The sequence below is a fragment of the Macaca fascicularis genome, chromosome 8 (assembly GCF_037993035.2).
Source record: "Macaca fascicularis isolate 582-1 chromosome 8, T2T-MFA8v1.1".
Taxonomy (NCBI): Eukaryota; Metazoa; Chordata; class Mammalia; order Primates; family Cercopithecidae; genus Macaca; species Macaca fascicularis.
Window position 1 is genome coordinate 104522524 of NC_088382.1, and position 24576 is coordinate 104547099.

At 39.9% G+C, this 24576-nt stretch overlaps 3 protein-coding genes across 32 annotated transcripts in view; 2 read left to right on the top strand and 1 right to left on the bottom strand.

Annotated features, from left to right (window-relative positions):
* Positions 1 to 7961, top strand: part of INTS8 (integrator complex subunit 8) — a 57174-nt gene extending 49213 nt beyond the window's left edge. For 17 of the 21 annotated variants that reach the window (XR_012416540.1, XR_012416541.1, XM_073999106.1 and 14 more), the window contains 6 exons: positions 760 to 863; positions 1937 to 1987; positions 3463 to 3536; positions 3610 to 3674; positions 3835 to 3878; positions 7767 to 7961. Coding sequence is in view for 16 of the 21 variants with exons in the window: in XM_073999106.1 (XP_073855207.1) it covers positions 760 to 863; positions 1937 to 1987; positions 3463 to 3536; positions 3610 to 3674; positions 3835 to 3878; positions 7767 to 7883 (455 nt within the window). In the remaining 5 variants the exon portion in view is untranslated. Of the gene's footprint in view, positions 1 to 759; positions 864 to 1783; positions 1820 to 1936; positions 1988 to 3462; positions 3537 to 3609; positions 3675 to 3834; positions 3879 to 7766 lie in introns of those variants that run through there. The other 4 variants (XR_012416539.1, XR_012416537.1, XR_012416538.1 and 1 more) reach the window with 2 other exon arrangements.
* Positions 7878 to 24042, bottom strand: CCNE2 (cyclin E2). 8 transcript variants are annotated; one of them, XM_045398516.3, is made up of 13 exons: positions 23887 to 23963; positions 22747 to 22786; positions 22565 to 22661; positions 22433 to 22486; positions 22244 to 22309; positions 21363 to 21514; positions 18410 to 18545; positions 15916 to 16062; positions 13439 to 13534; positions 13047 to 13181; positions 11077 to 11188; positions 9768 to 9925; positions 7878 to 9396 (listed from the first exon to the last, which is right to left on the bottom strand). In XM_045398516.3, the coding sequence occupies exons 2-13, from the start codon at positions 22758 to 22760 to the stop codon at positions 9283 to 9285; spliced, it is 1281 nt and encodes a 426-aa protein (XP_045254451.1). In that variant the 5' UTR covers positions 22761 to 22786; positions 23887 to 23963; the 3' UTR covers positions 7878 to 9282. The 8 variants fall into 8 exon arrangements, with proteins under 8 accessions (XP_045254451.1, XP_045254453.1, XP_005563782.1 ...); XM_045398518.3 differs by lacking the exon at positions 23887 to 23963 and adding an exon at positions 23706 to 23779 and having other exon boundaries at positions 22565 to 22658; XM_005563725.5 differs by lacking the exon at positions 23887 to 23963 and adding an exon at positions 23706 to 23779.
* Positions 24043 to 24362: 320 nt separating this feature from the next.
* NDUFAF6 (NADH:ubiquinone oxidoreductase complex assembly factor 6) overlaps positions 24363 to 24576 on the top strand; it is a 234608-nt gene continuing 234394 nt past the window's right edge. For all 3 annotated transcript variants that reach the window (XR_012416544.1, XM_073999124.1, XM_073999125.1), the window contains exon 1: positions 24363 to 24447. The gene's annotated coding sequence lies outside the window, so the exon portion shown is untranslated. The remainder of the gene's footprint in view (positions 24448 to 24576) is intronic.

Consider the following 24576-nt stretch of genomic DNA (forward strand, 5'->3'; position numbering starts at 1 on the left):
CTCCAGATACACTTGATCATTATTTTTATTCTTGGAGATAGATCCTAACTCTCCCCATTACCCCTGTGCTGGGTTGTATGTGATAAGGTTTTCCCACTTGATATGAAACTTTCAGTGCTTCTGTTACTCTACAGATCAAATAAAATTTCTGACTAGAATCATTTCAGAATCTGTGTTTTAGGAGTTGGTTTTTAATTAAGATTTTTTCCTATCGTATTTGTTTCCTAATGAGTTAAATTTTTTAAAGGGAAAGTTCAAGATATGAAGATAAAAGGGATAGTGGGCTGAACACCCATGTATCTACCACCCAGCTACTAATTAACAGTAATTAGCTCATGGCCAGTCTTGTTTCATGTGTGCCCTTTCCCGCATCATTCTTCTCTCCTCTGGATTATTTTGACGCAAATGCTGATTTTAATGCTCATTTCCACCCCAGTCCCCAAAAGAAGCTATCGGGTTCTTTATATCTATCAAATTCAAGATATCAGCTTGATAGCTGTCAGGTTCTTGATATACCGATTCTGAACTACTTCACAAAATTATAATTTGTTTCTAGTTTGGACATTTGGGAAGTAAAATCTCCAAATACTAAATTCTGTGCTAGGACATTTGGCAAGAAATATGAACTAACGTTTTATTTCTAGATCTGTGGTTTAATCTGCTTGTGTTAACTTACGAAGTTTCACCTGACTCTTCACAAAGGAAGCCCTGTTTTTCAATTGTTACCTCTAATGCTTTATGTCTGTTTTTCTGTTTCAGCAACGAATCAGTATTCAGCAGCTCTTCACTATTACCTCCAGGCAGGAGCTGTGTGTTCTGACTTCTTTAACAAGGCTGTGCCCCCTGATGTTTATACAGACCAGGTAAATTGTTTTCATGGGCTGGCTGGCTTCTTGCCTACCTGTATATGTTCTTCATGGGCCCCCTTTTGGCTGAACTTACCCATTTCCTTGTAATGTGATCGTAAGTCCCAGGTTCATGACTCTAGAACAGATTGCTCTCTGTATTTTCATTGTCCCTATTTCTAGCACTTATTGCTGTCTTGATTCCCCCAAAACACCTCAAATTCAACTTGTCCAAACTGATTTGTATCTTACTTTACCATAAAGTAATAAACTCCTAATACACTCCTAATAAATTCACGTGCCCTTTCAAAAACAAACAAACAAAAAACTGCAAAATACCAAACAAACTTTTTTGTTTAACCATCTGAGTTGTTCAAGCCCAAACCCTGGCCATCATTTTTGACTTTTTTCTTTACTGATCCTCCTGCCACCATCCAGTTAGCTCTCAAATCATATGGATTCTATCTCCTAAATCCCTGGTTTTTTTTTTTTTCGTAATTTCTTTGGTATATATTTAAGATATACAGAATTATGTTTTAATATACACAGTGAAATGATTACTACAGTCAAACAAAAAACATATCTGTTGCCTTCCTTAGTTACCCGTTTTTTGTGATAAGAGCACCTAAAATCTACTCTTAGCAAATTTTTAGTATACAGTACAGTATAATGAATTCTAGTCCTCATACTGTATATCAGCTTGCTGGACTTACTGTAATAGCAAATTTGTGCCCTTTGAACTACTTCTTCCCATTTCCTCCCCATTCCTGCACCTGGCATCAAATTTTGTACATTTTTTTTTTTGATATGCGTTGCTATTTCCTCCGATGTAGGCTACCAGTATCATAACTTAAATGATATTTTAAAAATACTTATAATGGCTTTTGAAATAAGATTGAACATTTATTAGATTTTTAGTTTTTTTTTTTTTTTTACAGCACTTTTAGGTTCACAGCAAAATTGAATAAAAGGTACAGAGTTCCCATATACCCCCTGTTCCTCCACACACAGCTTCACATTTGTGAAGTGGCACATTTGTTACAATCCATGTTAGCTGGTTTTTGAAAATAATGAGAATTTTGCTTTTGTAGGTAATAAAACGAATGATAAAATGTTGTTCTTTGCTGAATTGCCACACACAGGTTAGTTTATAATATTATGAAGTTGTTTTGTTTTTATGTATGTTAGAGTTTATAATAAAGCATTGAACTGGAAATTGTATTTTATTTTACATATCGAAATCACTTAGGGTATGTAAGAGTTTGGCATATTCTTTAATTTTTTTTAATAGTTTATACAGTGTCAACTAAAATGAAAGTATGAATTAAAAACATTGACCTTTAAACCTCCTAAATGGGAAGAAAGCATTTTTCAAGTTTTTAAAGATACTTTAGATTAGAAATGTGCATTAGTCATTAGGGAAATGCAAATCAGAACCATGAGATACCACTTCCTACCCACTGCGATGGCCGTAATCTAAAGACATTTAAAAACAAATGTTGGTGAGGATGTGGGGACACTGGCACCCTCATATGTTGCTGGTGGGAATATAAAATGTTGTAGCATTGAAATGGTGCAGCCTCAGGAAAACAGTTTCCCAGTTCCTCAAAAAGGTAAAAAGAATTATATGACCCAGCAGTTTCACTCCTAGGTGTATACCCAAAAGAATTGAAAACGTATGTCCACAGAAAAAGTTGTACACAAGTGTTCACAGCAGGCTTATCCATAATAGCCAAAAAGTAGAAACAACCCTAATGTCTATCAAATGATGAATGACTAAACACAATGCAGCATATCCATGCAATGACATATTATTCAGCCATAGAAAGGAATGGTCAGTAATGTTGCGTGATACAGCATGGCTGAACCTTGAAAGATTATACTAAGTGAAAGAAGCTAGACACAAAAGGCTACATAGTCTATGATTCCATTCATATGAAATGTTCAGAGTATGGAGACAAAGTAAATTAGTGGTTATCAGAGGCTTGAGGTGAGAGGGAGTGGAGAGTGACTGCTAATTAATGGACTTTTTTGAGGGAAGTAATGAAAATGTTTTGAAATTACATAGTGGTGATGGTTGTACAACTTGGTGAATATACTAAAACCCACCAGATTGGGTACTTTAAGAAGGTAACTATTATGGTTTGTGAATTAAATCAATAAAAACTATTTTTTAAAGAGATGGACATTATGACCTGAGTGAAATGTTTTCTATGTTAAGCAGACTGGCAGCCTAAATTTTGCCAAAATGAGCATCTATACTTGCCAGCTGTGAAAGGTTTAATTGCACGCTCTGTATGTCCTTGAATGTCATGACACTTTTGCTTGGCAGTTTTCCACCCCCTTCAGTTTTCTGAACTGGCTTTTTGCCAGCTTCTCATTCAAACAGACCTCTAAAAATTTGTGGTTTAGGTCACTGATGAAGAAAATAGTGGTCAGACAGACATGTGTATAAAGGTTTTTGAACTTAAAATTGGATGGAATCCATAAATGAGCTGATTCAATGTGATCTATAAAGTTTCTTCAAGAATATATTCTTCATATAAATAATTCAAGATTACCCTGTAAAACCAAGCTTTCATTACATGAAACTATTTTCAAATCTTTGTTAATGTAGGTGGCCATTTTATGTCAGTTCCTCAGAGAAATTGACTACAAAACAGCGTTTAAATCTCTGCAAGAACAAAACAGGTATGAATAATTTTTTTAACATAATGAGGTCAACATTTTTCTGCTTAAGAAGTAACTGAATTCTGTCTTTCAGTCATGATGCTATGGACTCCTACTACGACTACATATGGGATGTTACTATTTTGGAATACTTGACTTGTATCCTTTCATCAATGTGTGTGATGTTAGAATGATCCATTTCTATAAGTTAAAGGAATATTTAATATTGTATATTTTCCAAATCAAAACTGAAAATGAGTTGAGATTCTCTCATTATATTTAATACTGTCAGATTTATTTTTCTTAACTGATTATTTAGATCTTCATCATAAAAGAGGAGAAACAGATAAAAGACAAATTGCAGTAAGTTACCTTACGCCTTTCTTCAGTGGTATAGTTTCCAGAATATTAAACAATTGTTAAGATGTGAACCAACAAAAAATAGATTTTGTGTGCCTAGTTACTGCCAGAACTTTATTATCAGTGTTTACATCATAAAAGATCCTTTTTTGATAATTTTAGCTGTTCCATGTCATTATATGTTATTTTAAAATATTAGAGCATGTCATTTCTCAGTCCCAAACCTTCTAATGGCTTATCATCTCACACAAAGTTAAAAGTCTTACAATGGCTTATAAGGCTATATACAAGTTGACCTCTAGCCTATCCATCTGACTTTTCCTCCTTGCTAATTTCTGCTACACCAGTACCCCTCCTGTTTTTTGAACAAGCCAAGAACATTCACCACCTAAGAAGGGCCTTTGAAATTTTCTCTCCAAGAACATCCAACTTCCCTCAGGTGTCTCCTCAGTCCTTTCCTGATCATCTTACAAAGTAACAATGTCTGCTTTCCTTTTCCCTCCAGTACTCTTATTCTCATTTCTTTTTACATTTTTCTCTGAAACAGTTGTCAACATCTAACATACTGTATGTTTACCTAATATCTATTTCCCCATGAGGATAAGGACTTGTTTTGTCATAGTTGTTACCTAGAATGGTGTCTGGCACATATTAGGTGCCCCAGAATCACTGATTAGATGAACTCTGTATCTAAATTTGATGTATGGGCCAAAACATTTTAAATTGTATGGCCATATTTACTTGTCTAACATTTACTGCAGCAGTATCACCACATATCTTTTCTTTGCTCTTTCACTTATATTTTTAAAAATGCTATTTATTAAGTGTCTTTTAAACTTTGTACTTGGACTAAAGTGTATGCCCATTGTTTAGAAGAAACAGAATAATAACAGCACTTAAAAAAAAAAAAGGAAAAAGAACATGAAGGCCAGTTCTACTTGATTGGAGGCTATTCATTCTCCCTTTTCTGATTTACCTGGGGCTGGAAGGCAATATTGAAAAATTTTCCTAGCTCCCTTTTGCTATATCTAAACCACTTCTACTTCTATCATTTTTTGAGACCCTTATCCTTCATACCTTACTTCCTTACTAGCTCATGTAAGCATCTGGTTGTTCCTCTACATGTGTCAAAAGACGTGATGAATTTACCTGTCACCCTGATGTCACCAAGGACTTTACAAGTCCTTGTCAGCCTCAGGTCTATGGAGTGTTATTTTTACTCTGTACCAGCCACTCACAATTATTCTACGTAAGATCTTATACTGCAACCCACTTTCTGCCCATAACCTATCCTTCTCTTACTTCCTGGCTCCTGAGCCCCTCACGATCAGTGAGATGTTCAGGTTTGTGACATTTTTTTCCCAGTCATTCCCTTCCATCTTCCCTTCTCTACTTATCTCAAGTACGACAAATACCATTCTGCACACTGAGAAATACTGATTCAGTTGGTCGGAAGTGGGACCCTGGAATCCCTTTTTTGTTTCCCGGGTAGTCTGATGATGAACCAGGTTTGGGAACCCCTGCTGATAGAGCTACTCTTGATCAATATTTTTAGCATCTTCACTTTATCCTTTACCTGACCTGGGAAAGCCCTAGCCCTGCATAAGTTCAGTAACTTATGTGTTTTATTTTCTTGGGCCACTGAGACTATTGGAAAAAGTTCTACAACTGGTGCCACTGCCAAACCGGTCTCCAACCTTAGTTGGCCCGTCAGCTTTTTTACCTGCCACTAGTTTGGTGGTCCACATTCTCTTTGTGGACTCTAATTTTTAGACTTTCCTGTTTAAGCCCCTGTCCTCTCTCTACCTTTTCCATACTTCTTTACCTCCTCTATGCTTGGCATATACCAGTGAAGACTGGCCAGGCTCTGTCCTCATGGATGTTAGTCTTGGGAATGGTGACCTTGTGAGTGCTAGCTTCAAATTCCTATTTCATTTGCTGCGTCTTGCCTTTAAAATAATCTACAGCTGTACTCATTGTTAAGCCCACTATGCAGCCCGTAAGAGGTTATACTACTCTTTGATGAAGGCAAATTTTTATGTTTTGAATTCTCTCCCCTCAGTAACCTTTTAATGAGTTATATGATTTCCTATGTCGTCAGCCTCTCCATAGTCTATAAGATATTTCATCCTAATACAAGTTTTTGTTGTCTGTGCCTCCACCTCCGGCCCCCTTATCCCTCTCAGCCTAGCTTTTGAAGCTCTTCAAGCCAGCAGTTTGACTAATGCCATCACTGCTCTTACTTTTCTCTCAAGAGCCACCCAACACCAGATCCACTGGATACTTTCCAGTCCTTTTCCTGATTACATCTCCTTCCTTCTTGAAACTCTTTATTCCTTTGGCTTCCCTGACATTTTTATTGGATTGCTTTTTCTATTTCTTCCTTTTCTTTGTTGTGGGTGTCTCCCTCTGCCTACTCCTTAAACTTGGTTTTCTCAAGAAGTTAGTCCTTGGGTTACTTTTCTGTAACCCTACATTCTCCCTAGGTAATTTAATCCACTCTCGGTTTTGATTAGTGTCCACGTGGGGTGTATTACTTCTCTCAAATATCTGGCTCCGATTCCAATTTCTGTCTCACACTTCGGGTTTTTATAGCCAGTTATCTTTGGGATACCTGTGTGAAACAACTCTCTACTACCAACTTTTGCCACATGCATTCCTTCATGTTGAATGGCATCATCCAGCAATTTCTCCTATTCCCTAACTTCCCATACCTGATGATCATATCTGAATTATCATCTCTCTCTTCAAGCCACATATCAGAAGTCTTATTGTTTAAAGAAATTCTAGGCCAGGTGCAGTGGCTCACGCCTGTAATCCCACCACTTTGAGAGGCTGAGGTGGCAGATCACCTGAGGTCAGGAGTTTGAGAGCAGCCTGGCCAACGTGGTGAAACCCCGTCTCTGCTAAAAAAATACAAAAATTAGCTGGGCCAGGTGGCGGGCATCTGTAATCCCAGCTACTTGGGAGGCTGAGGCAGGAGAATCCCTTGAACCTGGGAGGCAGAGGCTGCAGTGAGCTGAGATCACACCATTGCACTCCAACCTGGGTGACAAGAGTGAAACTCCGTCTCAAAAAAAAAAAAATTTTTTTTAAGAAAAATCTATAGATTTTAAGGTCCTAAACACTCCATAGCAAAAAAAATTGTGTGTATATTTAGTTGGTTGAGGCACTTCTTTCTAATCATGAAAAGTTGAGCCACTGTATGCCACTATAGTGCTGAGCCACTAGTTATTTTTGCACATTAACAAGTGAAGCCCTAGTTTAACTCTAAAAATTACTATGTAGAACTTACTTATACTTTCAAATAAATTTACATGAATTTACTTAATATATTAAAATGCCACTTAAGTAATTCCATAAACTATGGCTCAGCAGTCCATCTTTCCTTGAGAGTGGCCCTGGTTAATCTTTTTTTTTTTTTTTTTTTTTTTTTTTGAGACTGTCTCTCGCTCTGTGCCCAGGCTGGAGTGCAGTGGCGCAATCTCGGCTCACTGCAAGCTCTGCCTCCCGGGTTCACGCCATTCTTCTGCCTCAGCCTCCCGAGTAGCTGGGACTACAGGTGCCCGCCACCATGCCTGGCTAATTTTTTGTATTTTTAGTGGAGACGGGGTTTCACCGTCTTAGCCAGGATGGTCTCGATCTCCTGACCTCATGATCTACCCGCCTTGGCCTCCCAAGGTGCTGGGATTACAGGCGTGAGTCACCCCGCACCCGGCCTGGTTAATCTTTATGTTAATTTTTTTCCAAGACTCTTGGGTTTTACAATTAGAGGTTCAGTTAATCATTAAACTTTATCATTGTTAGCATGTAGATAGCTTTATATTACTTGTACCAACAAAACTTAATTTTTGACACATCTCTAATAACATCACTTTTCTGTTTTGGAAGATCAAAGCCATCGGCCAGACAGAGTTGAATGCAAGCAATCCAGAAGAAGTGTTACAGCTGGCAGCGCAGAGAAGGAAAAAAAAGTTTCTCCAAGCAATGGCAAAACTTTACTTTTAAGCAGTTAAATTTTTTTAACTTTTATTTTTTAAACAATGAGCTAAAAATAAACAGTATTAAAAGGTTAAGTTTATATAATACATATGTACACAATTAGTGGTGTTTTCTTTTCAGACAAAATACTGAAACAAATATTAGTTTAAAAACAAACTATACAGAAGACTTCATACCGTAACAATAGCTTAAATTTACAATTTCTTCAAAGGGAGAAGAGATTCACATATCTGACAACAAACTAGCAATCTAGTTTTCTAATTAAATCTACTTTATGATGCTGGATTTTTTTTTTTTAAAGCTAATTTAAAATATTTAGAAATAGCTAGCCTATGTACAGCAAGTTTTTGTGTCTTTTTTTAATAAATAGATCTCTAGGAGTCAGTATATATTTGATACTCTTCCTTAAGAAAATAGAAGTTTAGGTCAAGTGTTCAGCTTTATCACTTTGACACTGTCCTTATCTCACAATGGAGGAATTTAGAAAGGACCTTAACAATTTTACAAACATAAATAAAGCCTTAGTCACACTAAATTAAAAAAAAAAAATTCCTTAGGGATATCTTAGAGTAATAAAGTGACTTCCTCATATAAATAGTTTGAAAGGGTACTTAAGTTTTTCACCCAAATTGTGATATACAAAAAGGTTATTACCAAGCAACCTACATGTCAATAAAGCCCCAGTTAGGAAGGAGCCACAGCATTTACCTTGTTTATCATTTCTTTGGTACTCCCACTGTTTAGAGCACAGGTTGAACACCATGTTCATCTAAGCCTTATTAGTTAAAAAATGTGTTATGGCAAGGCAAATAAACTAGTTTAAAAAACATTAAATTTCACCATTTGTAGAAATTCAAGTTTTATAATAGCTTGCTATAGCAGCTATAGATAAATTAGTCACCTTATTACAAAACTAAACTTTTGTAAACAAGTTTAATTTTCAAGAACCAAATTGCACTAGTCAAGAGTATAGGAATTTTGAGAATCTAACAACTAGATTCAAAGTACTATATCACTTAGTATATACCCTTTAAGGTAGCACTTACCCAGTCGAAAACTCCAATGATAAAATTCCTAGTTTATCAAGAGAAACATAGTAACACTGGATTAAAGGAAAAACATTGCTATGGTATAGACTGTGGTTGGCTTCTATCCAGTAACCTTGGGAATGAACACATCTTTGTAAACAAGTCCTGCTGTTTCTTTAACAGCTAACATAGGAAATAATTAAATGTATTCTTTAGTGCCAATTGTAAGTTTTAAAATCAAAGAATGGCAGTGTAACTTATGAATTGGCTAGGACAATCAATCACAGCACTATTTTCCTGTAAAACTTTAGTAGTTCAGTGATACCAGTTCTACCCAATACTTGGTGAATTCCAACTTGTTTGCTTAGTTATCTTCTTTAGTGTTTTCCTGGTGGTTTTTCGGTGCTCTTCGGTGGTGTCATGATGCCTCCATTGCACACTGGTGACAACTGTCCCCCTTTTCTGAAGGTGTTTATGTAATTTACTTCTTCCTATACATGGGAAGAAATCATAGTCAAACCAGACTTCTGGGTACTTATTTGAGATCATTTAGGTCTAATTTTAATAGTCTTTTTATGTCTTTGCAAGTGTGAAGGGTCATATTCTGAAAGTTTCTGTAACATGTTATATATATTTTTAACTCTAGACTGTTGGCATTGATCTTGAGACACTTCACAAATCTTGCTTTGATTTCAAAGTAATTTTATTAACTTTTCTACATTTTGAAATCAGTGTGCCCATTAGAACTTTCTTTCCCCTGATCATCTTATATAACTGCCTGAAGGAGAACTCTATTCCTACCATCAGTTTCAGTTACTTACTAGATTCAGATAGCAAAGCCAAAAAACTCAAAAAAACATACCAGCATAGCCAAATAATTTGTATGTGTCTGGATATTATGTCTGTCTTCCATAGGAATCTTCTTAAAAGTCTTCAGCTTCACTGGACTAGTACTTTTTACTACATTGACAAAAGGTACCATCCAATCTACACATTCTGAAATACTGTCCCACTCCAAACCTAGATAGAAAAAAGTTAGAAAAGCATGAAGGTTGTACATCAGAAACTATCTTATATATGCCTGATGTACTTGGTACTGGTTTTGAGACAGTTATTTTAAAAAGAAACCAAAACAAATCATAACCAAAAAGTTTAGTATGTCAGAACAGATTATCACTCTCAAACTATTTACATGACTATGTTGAAGGGAAAAGGGACTTCAGAACTTCTTAACCAGTACCTTCTACATGTGAAATTGAAATGGTCTGGCCGGGCGTGGTGGCTCAAGCCTGTAATCCCAGCACTTTGGGAGGCTGAGACGGGCGGATCACGAGGTCAGGAGATCGAGACCATCCTGGTTAACATGGTGAAACCCCGTCTCTACTAAAAAAAAAAAACAAAAAACTAGCCGGGCGAGGTGGCGGACGCCTGTAGTCCCAGCTACTCGGGAGGCTGAGGCAGGAGAATGGCGTGAACCCGGGAGGCGGAGCTTGCAGTGAGCTGAGATCCGGCCACTGCACTCCAGCCTGGGTGACAGCGCGAGACTCCGTCTCAAAAAAAAAAAAAAAAAAAAAAGAAAGAAATTGAAATGGTCAAATCCCAAAGAACTCTTAAAGCAGAACTATAATGTTGATTTGTTTCAACTGTATTTAAATTCCATTTGGTCTTTTTGTAGATACACATTCTGGATTGGAAAGTACTTCTAACAGAAAGGTAATCACCGAGCAGCTAATTTTTTTTTTTTTTTTTGCCAAAGTTTTTTTTTTTTTTTTTTTTTTTTTTTGAGACGGAGTCTCGCTCTGTCACCCAGGCTGGAGTGCAGTGGCCAGATCTCAGCTCACTGCAAGCTCCGCCTCCCGGGTTCACGCCATTCTCCTGCCTCAGCCTCCCCAGTAGCTGGGACTACAGGCGCCTGCCACCTCGCCCGGCTAAGTTTTTGTATTTTTAGTAGAGACGGGGTTTCACCGTGTTACCCAGGATGGTCTCGATCTCCTGACCTCGTGATCCGCCCGTCTCGGCCTCCCAAAGTGCTGGGATTACAGGCTTGAGCCACCGCGCCCGGCCTTTTGCCAAAGTTTTAAATTCATGTTTAGCAGAATGTTAAAGTTCAGAGACTATAGTCCCATTAGTAGTTGTGAAAAGGTAAGAAGACAACAAATAGAGAGTCTTACCTGAGGCTTTCTTAACCACTTCAATGGAGGTAAAATGGCACAGGGCAGCAGCAGTCAGTATTCTGTACTGGAACTCTAATGAATCAATGGCTAGAATACACAGATCTAAAAGCTAACAAAGGAAAAACAAAAGTACAAGCAATTTAGGAGACGGATGAGTACTAAATGTCTCTTGCTAAAACTTTAAGGGACCTAGAGATAAGCCACCAACCTGAAGGAAGTAGACAAGGAAAGACCGTTGCAGTACAATGTGACATGTACTAGCAGGAAGGGCACCTAAATCCAGATTGGAAAAGATAGTGATGGCCTCAAATTGCCATAAATGAGTCTTATAAAGTAGCCAGGAAGATTGGGAGGCAGAGAATGTTCTAGGTATAGGAACATCACTTGAAATTCAGTTCATAGTTCAGAACTCCTAAGGTGAAAAATATGAAATAAGCAAGGAGTACCTTTCCTTCTTTTCTTATCAAGAAAGATGAGGGGTGGTGGCTAGAGAGAGGCATGGCCTAGATTGGATCACAAAGGGTCTTTAAGAAGTCAGAACTTTATAGGCTGATTCTTGAAGCTACTGGAAGATTTTTAAATCAAGAAAGTTCCATTTTAAGAAAGATACCTTAGAATGCAGTAAAACAGACTAGAAGAAAACCTGTTTATTAAGCAGTGAGATTAGTTAAAAGGCTGTATAATCTAGGCAATAAGAGCTGAACAAGTAGCAGTGGAATGGTATAGTGTAAAAGGACAAGATTTCACACATTTGAGAAGATACTTGTGCAGCGGAATTAAATTTCAATTCTGTTTGTCCTCATTGGTCCAGAAAGTAAGAGAAATGGGAGAAGAGTTGGAAATTGGAAGTGAAATATTACTGTTATATACCTCTAGAAACTCTACATTGTTTATTGGCTTATCAAAGATTTACCCTATCAGAAGGGTATAGCTGCCTAGGACAATCTGGGATGCTAAGAATTCTGGATGAAAAAATTAAGCTTTTAAGCTTTTAATAAAAGGTTTTATAAACCAATTCCAGTATACTTAGTGGTTATCCAATTTGAGTATTCATAATGTGCTAGATGTAAGCACTATTGCCCACAAATTTTAACCTAGGTGACTTAATATTCATCCCCAAATGTCTTCCATATGTTGAATTTTTCACTTCCCACACAGAATAAGAATGTAGATTTTCTTCACTTTTGTTATATGACAGATACAGCAGCCTTAAGCTTACTTACAAGAAGTAAGCAAGAAAGAATGGGATCTCCTTTTTTTTTTTTTTTTTTTTTTAAATTTGAGATGGAGTCTCACTCTGTTGCTCAGGCTGGAGTGCAGTGGTGTGATGTCCGCTCACTGCAACCTCCACCTCCCAGGTTCAAGCGATTCTCTTGCCTCAGCCTCCCAAGTAACACGTTGGCTAGGCTGGTCTCAAACTCCTGACCTCAAGTGATCTGCTTGCCTCATCTGCCCAAAGTGCTGGGATTACAGACCTGAGCCATACCGCCCAGCCAGATCCTCCTCCTCCTCATCTAATTACTTACTTTGTTAAATATGCTAGCCTGGAAAAGTTTACTTTGAATTTATGTTCTAAAAAATTTTTTTAACAAAGTAATTTTAATTCTGATACTTAACTTGATAGGTACTCTGTGTATCCAAATGTAAAGACATACAGAATAATTCTGTGCCATTATAAAGCTTAAACACAACTAGCTAAAAAATGCTTTTCCCCTTTATATCAAAAAAGATACTTTAGTTTGGACTCCTAAAGAATGAAAGTACTCAGAAAAGTGTAAGGACTTTGTTTTCTAGAAACATTAAGCAACATAAACGTTGGGGACAGAACTTTATGCATCAAAAGTTTTGTTCTAGAATTAAGGAGTGAAGTCAATGATGTTATTTTGTGATATAGCCTATTTAAGACTATACACTAAAACCTGTAATTAATAATAATATTACCATTGAATCAATAAAAATGTCAGTACCTGAGCTATTTGAATGAATGTTTCCTGAGAATACTGAGGTAGAAGAACTTTAGGAGCATCTTTAAGAGCATCAACTTGGAGAAAGAGATTTAGCCAGGAGATGATTGTTACAGGACAAAGTTCCCATTTTAAAGCCTGTTAACAAAATTTAAAAATGCCTGTTAATGAATGTAGACACATATATCACGTTATATAGTAGAGTTTAGAGGTTAAGTAAATTCCCCATCCAACCATAACCATTGTCAATATTTTGATGCATGAACGTCTTAGAACTGGATCCTAATACCTCAGTTTTGACTTTTTACATTGTAGTATTTGAGATTCAATCATAACTACTTATGTTACTTAGTAACATGGTTTCTTTTTTGCAACTAGGAAAATATAATTATTACCTTTAATATAATGAGTTCCATCCTTAAGATATCCTCTTCACTGCAAGCACCATCAGTGACGTAAGCAAACTCTTGGAGTTTAGGAGCGTAGATTTCCTTTAAATTGTAATTTTTTTATTGAGTACAATTGAGATAGAAATTAATTACAAATGTTCCTCAGTTTACAATGGGGTTACATCCCAATAAACCAAAATATCGTTTAAGTAGAAAGTACATTTTTATTTTCTTGGAGAAATAAGCAAAAATTTAAAAAGTACATTTTCTTTTTTTTTTTTTTTTTTGAGGCAGAGTCTCACTCTGTCACTCAGGCTGGAGTGCAGTGGTGCAGTCTCGGCTCACTGCAACTTCCACCTTCCAGGCTCAAGTGATTCTTGTGTCTCAGCCTCCCCAGTAGCTGGGATTACAGGTGTGTGCCACTATGCCCAGCTATTTTTTGTATTTTCAGTAGAGAGAGGGTTTCACCATGTAGGCCAGGTTGGTCTCGAACTCCTGACTGCAAATGATTTGCCCTCCTCGGCCTCCCAAAGTGCTGGGATTAACCACCACACCTGGCCAGAAAGTGTACTTTCAACTTACGGTATTTTCAACCTATGCAGACATAGCCCTGTTGTATGTCAAGGGGCATAATGAATGCAGGTTGTTTTCAACCATCATAAAGTCAAAACATTGTAGGTCAAACCATGGTAAGTAGGGGACCATCTATATACAAATCACACACAAGCTTCAGATTTAAGGACAGCTTCACTAAGTAAATGTAAATCTCAGTAAAATAATTCTATAGTCAAACTTAGTAAGACATTTTCATATCTAGGTATCTAGTAACTATATTGATTATCAAGACTTCTTTTCATAGAATTGACTTTGAATTTTCATTAACACAACTAGAGTATCTTATGTCATTTCAGTTAAAGAACAACCAAACTTGTTTTAAGATTGCCTGATACATTGGTCAGATCAAAAGGAGACACCCTGCTGGGTGCAGTGCAGCAGCTCACACGTATAATCCCAGCACTTTGGGAGGTCGAGGTAGGAGAATCATCTGAGCCCAGGAATTTAAGATCAGCATGAGCAACAAAGAGAAACACTGTCTCTACAAGAAAAAATAGCCAGGCATGGTGGTGCATCCCTGTAGTCAGCTATTCCAGAGGCTGAGGTGAGAGGATCGCTGTAGCCTGGGAGGTCGAGGCTGTACTGAGGTGTGATAGTGCCACTGCATCCAGCCTGTGTGACAGCAAGACCGTGTCTCAAAAAACAAAAGCAAAGCACCAAACAAATAAGGTCTAGAAACTAAAAACATTTCCTTTACCCTAGTACAAAAATATGGTTAGTCAAAAAATACTTCACGCAGTTTGGCTAACAGGTCCGTTTTAGCACTCCAGAGAAGAATTAGAATCATCAAAGGATTAGGTGTCTCCCACATAGGAGAACAGGCTAAAAGATGAGGATTTCGGTCTAGAAAGTTGTCTAAAACAGTATAATTTCAAGTAAGGATAGACTGAACACAAGTTTATGTGCCAAATTCAGCAGAATTTGGGGATGGCTCTTAAAGCTCAAAAGACATTTAAAAGAAAAAGGAAAACACTTAATATATGATCACAATCTCTCTTCTTTCAAAATGATACCAGCTATAAAAGTCTTAGGTGAAAGTATTGATGATATCCATCACGTATTAAGAAAAGTAAATTGAGCTTATGCGAAGGAAAATCTTAAGAAAGGAGTTGCCTTCTATCATGGCAGCACCATCAGATACAAAAATATTAGGCTGGCCAGGCGCGGTGGCTCATACCTGTAGTCCCAGCACATTGGGAGGCTGAGGCGGGTGGATCGCCTGAGTCAGGAGTTCAAGACCAGCCTGGCCAACATGGTGAAACCCCATCTCTACTAAAAATACAAAAATCAGCTGGGCGTGGTGGCAAGTGCCTGTAATCCCAGTTACTTAGGAGGCTGAGGCAGGAGAACCACTTGAACCCGGGAGGCAGAGGTTGTAGTGAACCCAGATCATCCCATTACACTCCAGCCTGGGTGAAAGAGTGAGACTTTGTCTCAATTAAAAAAAAAAAAAAAAAAAAAAAAAAGCTGGATAAACCATTATTCTAACCCAACACAGTATTCATTTCATTTCATTTTATTAGCTGTTTAGTTTTCAAAGGTCATTCTGTTTAATACAAATGCTATAATTATGTATATAAATAGAGCATCAATATGTTTCGTTTGGCAGAATGAGCCATGGGACATTTCACTTAGATACTAATCCCAGAATCTAAACCAGAGATTTATAATAAGGCTCAGACATTACAGAGGGAACTATGATAATTTATCATTTATCCCTGTGATAATGTTCAGAAAATGTACTGAGAAACAAAAACATTCACTTTTCTAAGGAGTTAATATAAGACATAGTATTCTTTGGGATTAATACGTTGATTAAAAAAAAAGTTTGGGATAAATATATCTAAGGATAAACTTTGAGAACTTACCTCAAGTTTGGAAGCAATGAATAATGAGGTAATTCCAATGAGTTGAAGCATATTTTTATTTATATCCTTTTGTGTCAACATAAATCTATCAAAAAAGTCTTGTGCAAGATAAAATGTTTCCCTATGAAGTGTGTATACTTCACATACCTAGAGAAGATTCCAAACATTTAAATATTATCCTCTGAATTTCTCAAATTAGAAAGTCATCTCTCAGCATATCAGATTTTAAAATATGTTTAAGCCAAACTGATAGCAAAGCTAAGATAGGAAAGGAAAAAAAGAAACTAACATGTGTTATTAGGATAAACAAATCTATTACTATCCACATTTACTAGTTTTATCGTTTTTCCTACCTCATTTATTTTTCATATTTTACTGCACTGGTTAAAAATTATCGAAGGATACTGAACGTTTAACATTGGTCATAAAATCTTATCCCTTGTTTCTGACTTTAATAGGAATTGCCTTGATGTTTCACTATTGTTAATAATAATAATAAATAGTATCTGTCATTTCCACACTTTTAGGAAAAGCTTGTAATTCTCACAGTAACTCCTTAAGTAGGTACCATTATCCCCATTTTGGAGGTGAGGAAATAGAGATATATACCAGAGTTTTTTTTTTTTTTTTTTTTTTTTTTGGAGACAGGGTCTCGCTTTGTCACCCAGGCTGGAGTGCAGTGGCTCACTGCAACTTCTGCCTCCCAGCTTCAGGTGATTCTCCTACCTCAGCCTCCTGAGTGGCTGAGATTACAGGTATGTGCCACCATGCCCAGCTAATTTTTTGTATTTTTAGTAGAGATGGGATTTTGCCATGTTGGCCAGGCTGGTCTCGAACTCCTGGCTTCAACTGATCTGCCTGCCTCAGCCTCCCAAAATGCTGACATTACAGGTATAAGGCACCACACCTGGCCACCTGAGTTTCTAATAATAAGTTAAGAAAATCTCATTTGCTGGCCGAGTGCAATGGCTCACACCTGTAATCCCAGCACTTTGGGAGACCAAGGCGGGCGGATCACTTGAGGTCAGCAGTTCAAGACCAGCCTGGCCAATGTGGTAAAACCCCGTGTCTATTAAAAATACAAAATAAAGACAGGTGTGGTGGCCCGCGCCTGTAATCCCAGCTACTTAGGTGGCTGAGGCACAAGAGTCACTTGAACCCAGGATGCAGAGGTTGCAGTGAGCCGAGATTGTGCCATTATACTCGAGCCTGGGTGACCACAGCGAGGCTCCACCTCAAAAAAAAAAAAAAGAATGTCGAATTTCAAAAAATGTCTTTTGCATCTATGGAGATCTTAGCATTTTTCTCATTTACTGTTAAGGTAATAAATGAATAGATTTTCAAATGTTGAATCAAGTTTGCATTCCTAGACTGAAGAATATACTAAGACAGAGTTTAACACTGCCGGATTTGATATATTCTGTATGCTGTTCCATACATAATTGTATTTAGGAAAAACAGGAATAAATTGAATAGGATAACCACTGGATGAATATCGGTATAACAAAAAGGAAAAAAATTAAAAATTAACGTAATTATGCTTAGGTTGATTCCATGATCACTAGACACTCAGAAAAAGTCAAAACCCAATGCCTTCTTGTGCTCACAATTAAAATACAATCTTTCCTTCTAGTCAAAATAAGGAAAAAGATGACCTGATGCAAAAGGACAACATGGTATAGTCTTAAAAACTGTTCTGATAGCTTCTGAGATCTATTCTGCCATGTGCTACTCCTCCAAAAAGTCTATGGTCTTTTTCCCTTAGAATGCTTCATCTCTGTCTTAAAGACAGACTACAGAGTAAATATCCAAGAGTTGGGGGAAAAATCAGTTTGTCATCAACATAAGTAATCATTTCCTCAATAATAATTTTAGAGACTTTTTTAAAGCTATTATCCAGAGAAAGGGAATGGACCTAAATAAGAGAGAAAATTCTGGCACAAATCTATAGGGGCTTCAGGATCACTATTCCTTCAAATTAATGGTATATTTCAGAAAAGAATAGAAGAATATAATAAAGAGAAGGTACCTGGACTATAGAGGGCTTAGAGCTTCCAGGTATCCATAATCTCATTACGGTTTAGGATATAGAAATCAGGATTCCTCATCATCAGTTGATTTTGTTAATACAGAAAAAGACTTCAGAGGGCCCTGAAGCCTAGTTCTAGTTCTTCACTTTGTATAGCATAATTCAAAACCTAATCAACTATACATTCCATTCACCTTGAGTATCTGTGGCACCTAGAAAGTGGCTGGTACATAGCAGTACCCACAGATAACAGGAATTCTGGATTGAGTTTAGTTATATGTAGTAGGTTTGTCATTTTATAGAGTCACTTTCCACTTTGGGTACCATCAACTACAGTAAGTACCTCAAAGAAGACAGCTTCCTGGGGATGAACAATAAACTCTGGAGAGTACATGGAAAGCATATTTACAGCTAAATATTTTCCATCATACAGAGACAAAGGAAATTTGTATTGGTGTAACATACCTCTAAAAGCCAGTCTAGAAGTATGGACCTCATCTGTGGTTCCAAGTCAGAATGCAGAACTTCAAGATGTTTTTCATGAACATATCTGCTCTCCTTTTTTAACATGTTTAGCCAGACTTCTTTTGAACATCCCCAGCTATGGAAAGAGAGGGAAAAAAACATAAATTTTTTTTTTTTTGAGACAGAGTCTCACTCTGTGGCCCAGGCTAGAGTGCAGCGGCACAATCTTGGCTCACTGTAATCTCCACCTCCCGGGTTCGAGTGATTGTTGTGCCTCAGCCTCCCAAGTATCTGGGAGTTATAGGTGCCTGCCACCAAGCCTGGCTAGTTTTTGTATTTTTAGTAGAGATGGGGTTTCACCATGTTGGCTGGGCTGGTCTCAAACTCCTGACCTCAAGTGATCCACCTGCCTCAGCCACTCAAAAGTGCTGGGATTACAGGTGTGACCCACCATGCCCAGCTAAAAACCATAATTTAAATTGTGCAATCCATGTAATATACAAATTCTGTTTCACATAGATAAAATTCAACTTTCAGACACTGAAATGCAACTTTTTTTTTTTTTTGGAGACGGAGTCTTGCTCTGTTGCCCAGGCTGGAGTGCAGTGGCTGGATCTCAGCTCACTGCAAGCTCCGCCTCCCGGGCTTACGCCATTCTCCTGCCTCAGCCTCCCGAATAGCTGGGACTACAGGCGCCTGCCACCTCACCCGGCTAGCTTTTTGTATTTTTTTTTAGTAGAGACGGGGTTTCAACGTATTAGCCAGGATGGTCTCGATCTCCTGACCTTGTGATCTGCCTCCCAAAGTGCTGGGATTACAGGCTTGAGCCACCGTGCCCGGCCTGAAATGCAACTTTTAATTAGAACTTGGAAGAAGCTCTTAGAGTAAATTAGAAAAAAACCTTCTACCTTAATTTTTGGAAACCATTTCCTTTGCATGAATAAATAGAAGCCTGAAATAACAGTGGGAACCTGGACTATGATCATCCAAACTTGCAAAGGGAGTGCTTTCTAGTCCCACTTATTTATATTTTTTTTTTTTTTTTTTTTTTTGAGACGGAGTCTCGCTCTGCCGCCCAGGCTGGAGTGCAGTGGCCGGATCTCAGCTCACTGCAAGCTCCGCCTCCCGGGTTCACGCCATTCTCCTGCCTCAGCCTCCCGAGTAGTTGGGACTACAGGCGCCTGCCACCGCGCCCGGCTAGTTTTTTGTATTTTTTAGTAGAGACGGGGTTTCACCGTGTTAGCCAGGATGGTCTCGATCTCCTGGCCTCGTGATCCGCCCGTCTCGGCCTCCCAAAGTGCTGGGATTACAGGCTTGAGTCACCGCGCCCGGCCCCACTTATTTATACTTTACAAAGGTTGCTGATAAAAGATAACCATGTTGCTTTTCCCCTAAGTGGTCTGAGGTAATCTGTGAAAATGGTTGGCTATTCACTTGACCTGGAAAACCCCAAAAAATCATGCAACTTAAGAGGTTCAAATCTTTGTGTTCACTGTAAGAACACTCGTGAAACTGCCCAGGCTATCAAGGGTATGCATATATGAAAAACCACGAAGTGGCCAGGCATGGTGGCTCACACCTGTAATCCCTGCACTTTGGGAGGCCGAGGTGGGTGGATCACCTAAGGTCAAGAGTTTGAGACCAGCCTGGCCAACATGGTGAAACGCCATCTCTACTAAAAACACAAAAAATTAGCTGGGTGTGGTGGCATGCCTGTAATCCCAGCTACTCAGGAGGCTGAGGCAGGAGAATCACTTGAACCTGGGAGGTGGAGGTAGCGAGATCACACCATTGCAGTCCAGCCTGGGCAACAACAGCAAAGCTCCGTCTCCAAAAAAAAAAAAGAAACACCATGAAGTATTTTTAAAATGTCACTTTACAGAAACAGCATGTACCATTCTGACATTACAATGGTGGAGTTGGTAGGTGTGCTGAGGCCAAGCAGTGGGACTGGACACAAGGTTGGTGGTCCAAAGAGTGCTGAATGTTTGCCGCACATGCTTAAAAATGCAGAGAGTAATGCTGAACTTAAGAGTTTAGATGTAGAGTCTCCGGTCATTGAGCATCTCCAAGTGAACAAAGTACCTACGATTTGCCAGCGGACCTACAGAGCTCATGGATTAACTCATACATGATCTCTCCCTGCCGCATCGAAATGATCTTTAGTGAAAAGGAACAAATTGTTCTTACACCAGAAGAGGAGGTTGCCCAGAAGAAAAAGATATCCCAGAAGAAACAAAAACTTACGGCACAGAAGTAAATTCAGCGTTAAAATAAATGCAATTAAAAGTGAAAAAGAAAAGTTTTCTCAAGAGCAATACAAAAATTTAAATACGTAAAGCATGTGATCACAGTCAAGAAGTCTCAATCACCTCTAAATAGATCATCTATAGCAGGATCACCTATGGGGTGGGTAAGGTGGGACAGAGTCCAGGGAAAGGGGGATTGGTGAGTTTAAGTGTCTGATTCCATTAAATTCCTTATTAAGGCCAATCATAATACACTACATGTTTTGTATAAGCTGTACCTTTAGTATACTCATGGACTAGAAAAAAGAAGTATAGACCTTACTAAGTTTGGTAAGAAATAGGGTTGATACATCTATTGAAAAAGCTTCCTTTGGGTTGAAGCTGCAAGAAACAAGAATAAAAATTTTAAAGGAAAAAGCTGTACATGAAAAATGTTTCTATCTTAACAAAAAACTAATTCAGTCCTGTTGAATCTTTATAGTACTCAGCAAGCAAATGAAAATAATTTTATGGAATCAGTGTTTTAAATACCCGTATCATTTGTTTTAAATACTCTAAGATAAAATGACATATGTTTAAATATTAGTAAAGAAAACAATTTTTACGAGTTTTTCTATTTTATGACAGCAAAGACAAAATAGTGCCATGTATTAAATCAGCACAACTTTATATCTTTGAAATAAAATTACTGAAATTTTTCTTACCTTAAATCAGGCAGAGGTGAAGGATTAATAAAAAGATTTTTAAATCTGTAATTTGTAAATCTGGAGAAATCACTTGTTCCTATTTCTTTGTGAGGTGTTTCAATGATAATGCAAGGACTGATCCCCCCAGATAATACAGGTGGCCAACAATTCTGTCATTAAAAATAAAGAAGAATATCAATTTGTGCAAGGAAAACCTTAGTTTTTATAATGGATCTTTTATAAATGAAAGCTAATATGTCTAAAGAATTGTAATTTTAGCTAACATAGATGGCAATATAGCTAATTTGACATTCATATTTTATAAACAAGCCATATAACTCATGTTGATTTTTATAGAGTAACAGAATGTTTTAGACAACAAAATGCAATTCTGGTAATAGAAGACACTAGGTGTTGAAGGAGGCAGTAATAAAATGCATCCGTAGTCTAAAATACTAATCACTTTCAAGATCACAGAATCGCAGTTCTCTGTATCTAGCAATAGTAGCAGGGACCATTTTTTTTTTTTTTTTCCAAATAGCTCTTTTTAAAACAAGTGTGCTCTGATACTTTTGAATATTTGAAGGCAAAACCTTAAAAATGGAATCAATTACTTAAAGGATCCTTTTCCCAATAATGCTGGTTTCAAAGGCAATCACTATCTCCAAAGTGCTTTCTGTAAAACACATAGGAAGAAGAGGTACCAAAGGGCTGCGTGCCAGGCTGTCAATGATCTCACATCCTATTTATGCCCAAGAAGCAGCTATTAGGATCGTCTACTAGAGTCTGCGAGGGAACAAAGAGCAGTATATTGGACAGATTAGGCGGGCCCTGGTGCACCAGGCAGTTCCAAGAGGGAGGGATTTACAAAAAGGAACCAGCTGCTTGAAGACACTTACTCTGCAGCTGTAGTAGGATTCGGGCACATAGAAACCACCCAAAGATAAGCGCCTTCCTGCTGACCTCTAGGGGCATTAAAAGTAAAAGTGTCAGAGGAATCTATTGCAAAGCAATAAACACATAATTCTATTCTTATTCGTCTATCCTCCATTTTCCCCCCAAACCCACCCAGTCCAGTTCTGCATTACCCTAATTTCATACTGATGTTTCTTGGTGACCTCCTCTCTTCTTTTTTTGACATCCTGGAAAATAGAAAAGACTATTGGTAAACTGAAGTCCCAGCATGGCATTTCGTTCCTCCCTCTTTCTCCTTAAATCACCTGGGTTGTTTTCCTCTTCTTGGCCTGGATTATCTGGACTTCTTGGGGTGACTCCGTCTGGCTGGGCTGGGGCTGCTGCTTAGCTTGTAAACGGCTACTGTGGTGAATTTTTAAAAAGGAAGTGTAATTAGTAAGTTAAAGGCGGCAACTAATTTGAAACATGTCTCTAAGACAGATGTTACCTTCGTCTTGACATTCTCTTCTTTCAGGTGTGTAAAACCTCTGAAGGGGGGAGAGGAAAAGCCGCAGTCAAGTACATTGTCATTCACATTCTCCAAGTGCTGATTTGGAGGTGAAAGCTCAGTCCCTCCGAAGGGGGCCTGGGCCGTGTGACCCTGCCATCTTCTGTGCTATGTTAGCTAGCTCATGGTAATTCATTTTGGATACACGCCTGCATTTTCTTAACTGAATGTACAGCCGGGACGCGGGTGTCCAAAAATTTACCAAGCACTCCTGGCACCTTGAACGCGTAGGGAGGCACATCTTCCTTAAACGGGTTTTTCTGGGTCCTCCACCCTCTCCCCCGTACACCGGGAGTGGGGCTTGGGTAGCGCCCCCGCGTCCCGCCTCCCATCCTGGACGAGCGCGGAGAGGGGGTTGTGGAGGCAAAAGGCTGTGGAGAAGCCGGTTCCGCGCCAATTTGGAGAGCGGCGGTGGCGGGGAAGCGGGGGGCGGAGGAACCGAGACTGGTGTCACGGCCTTCAGTCTCCTTTCCCTCCTTCCCGGTCCCGCAGCCCTACCGCCGCTCGGAGAGGCGCCGGGACCCCAACTCCAGATGGGAAGCGGGGGGCGGGGGGGAGGGCAGGAAAAGGAGCTAAAGAAAGGGGAGACTGGGCTGGCCGGGAACTTTTCTCCCCATGGAGGGGACCCGGCCTCCCATTCTCTCTCCCACGGGATAGCTCCCTAAATGAGGGTGGGATAGAGAAGCCCCTAGAATGAGGGGCGGCTCTCCATGCCCTGCCGCTTCCCGGCCCCCTGCCAAGATTCCTGACAGAGACGGAACGCGGGCACCCATGACCCCCAGCCGTCTAGTTCTCAGCCCTCCCGTTTTTCCTCCCTGAGGCTCCCGCCTGTGGTAAGGGATCGGCCCAACTGGGCTTTCTTTCCTCCCGCATCCCCCCTTCGCGCAGCACCTCCTCACCGCCAGACCCGCTACCGCTCGGCTCAGCTGGCGCCGGCGCCAACACAATATATAGGCCGGGCCGGGCCCGCCCCACACGCATGCGCCTCAGACTGACACCTCCGGACAGCGCGCTCCCCTCTCCCGCCCGTCCGCCCGCGCGCCCGCGCGCCGCGCCCTGCTTTCAGTGCGCGCCCGCCACCCGGAGCGGCTGTGGGGTGCATTCTCCCAGGCCTTCGGCCTGCGTCCACCGCGCTCCACGGCGCGGCCAGCGGCGGCAGGGAAACTCTCAGGGGCTCCTTCTCCGCGGCTGGCCTCCCCACCGCCCGGCTCCCGCATCTCCCGCCAGTTTGCTCTTGCTCCCTCCCACTGCATTTCGGGGGTATCAGGCTGCAGCTCAGCCCGGGCGCATAACAGGGCGACGTGACTCGGGCGACTATAGGGTGGCTGGGAAGTGACCGTCCTGGGGCGCGCCCTAGCTGTCCCGCCAAGGCCTCAGGGAACCCGGGTCTTTCCTGAGCGACGCGGGGACCCGAGGGCCCGCCCCTCGGGGAGGAGAGAAGCGTTGGCTGAAGAGCTGGCCAATGGGAAGCGCGGGTGGCAGCACAACGTGGAGTGGCTGCAGAATGTAAACATCGCTCAGCAGCGCGCCGAGCCACGTGCGGCTCTGCGCTCCTCAGTCCCGGCCCGCAACCACTCAGAGCCCGCTCCGCCAGCCCTGCGCTGCACGCTCAGGGAAGGCATCTCCAGCCCGCCTACCCAGGTATGTATCAACCCTGTTTTCCGGCTCCCTGCTCCCCCTACCGGGTTTCTCGCCCCATGGGTGGGTCGCTCCCTCAGCCCGCCGCCCTGCCCCTGCAGTGGCCTCCAGCTGCCACCCCGCAGTCCCCGC

Bases quoted from the DNA above. Each gene is read 5' to 3' on its own strand.
- CCNE2 (XM_045398516.3), bottom strand. The intron at 18,546-21,362 runs GTAAGAAAAATT...CTCTTTCCATAG, and splicing joins TCACCTCTGCCTGATTTAAG to CTGGGGATGTTCAAAAGAAG. The intron at 9,926-11,076 runs GTAAGACTCTCT...TTTTCTATCTAG, and splicing joins AGTGGTTAAGAAAGCCTCAG to GTTTGGAGTGGGACAGTATT.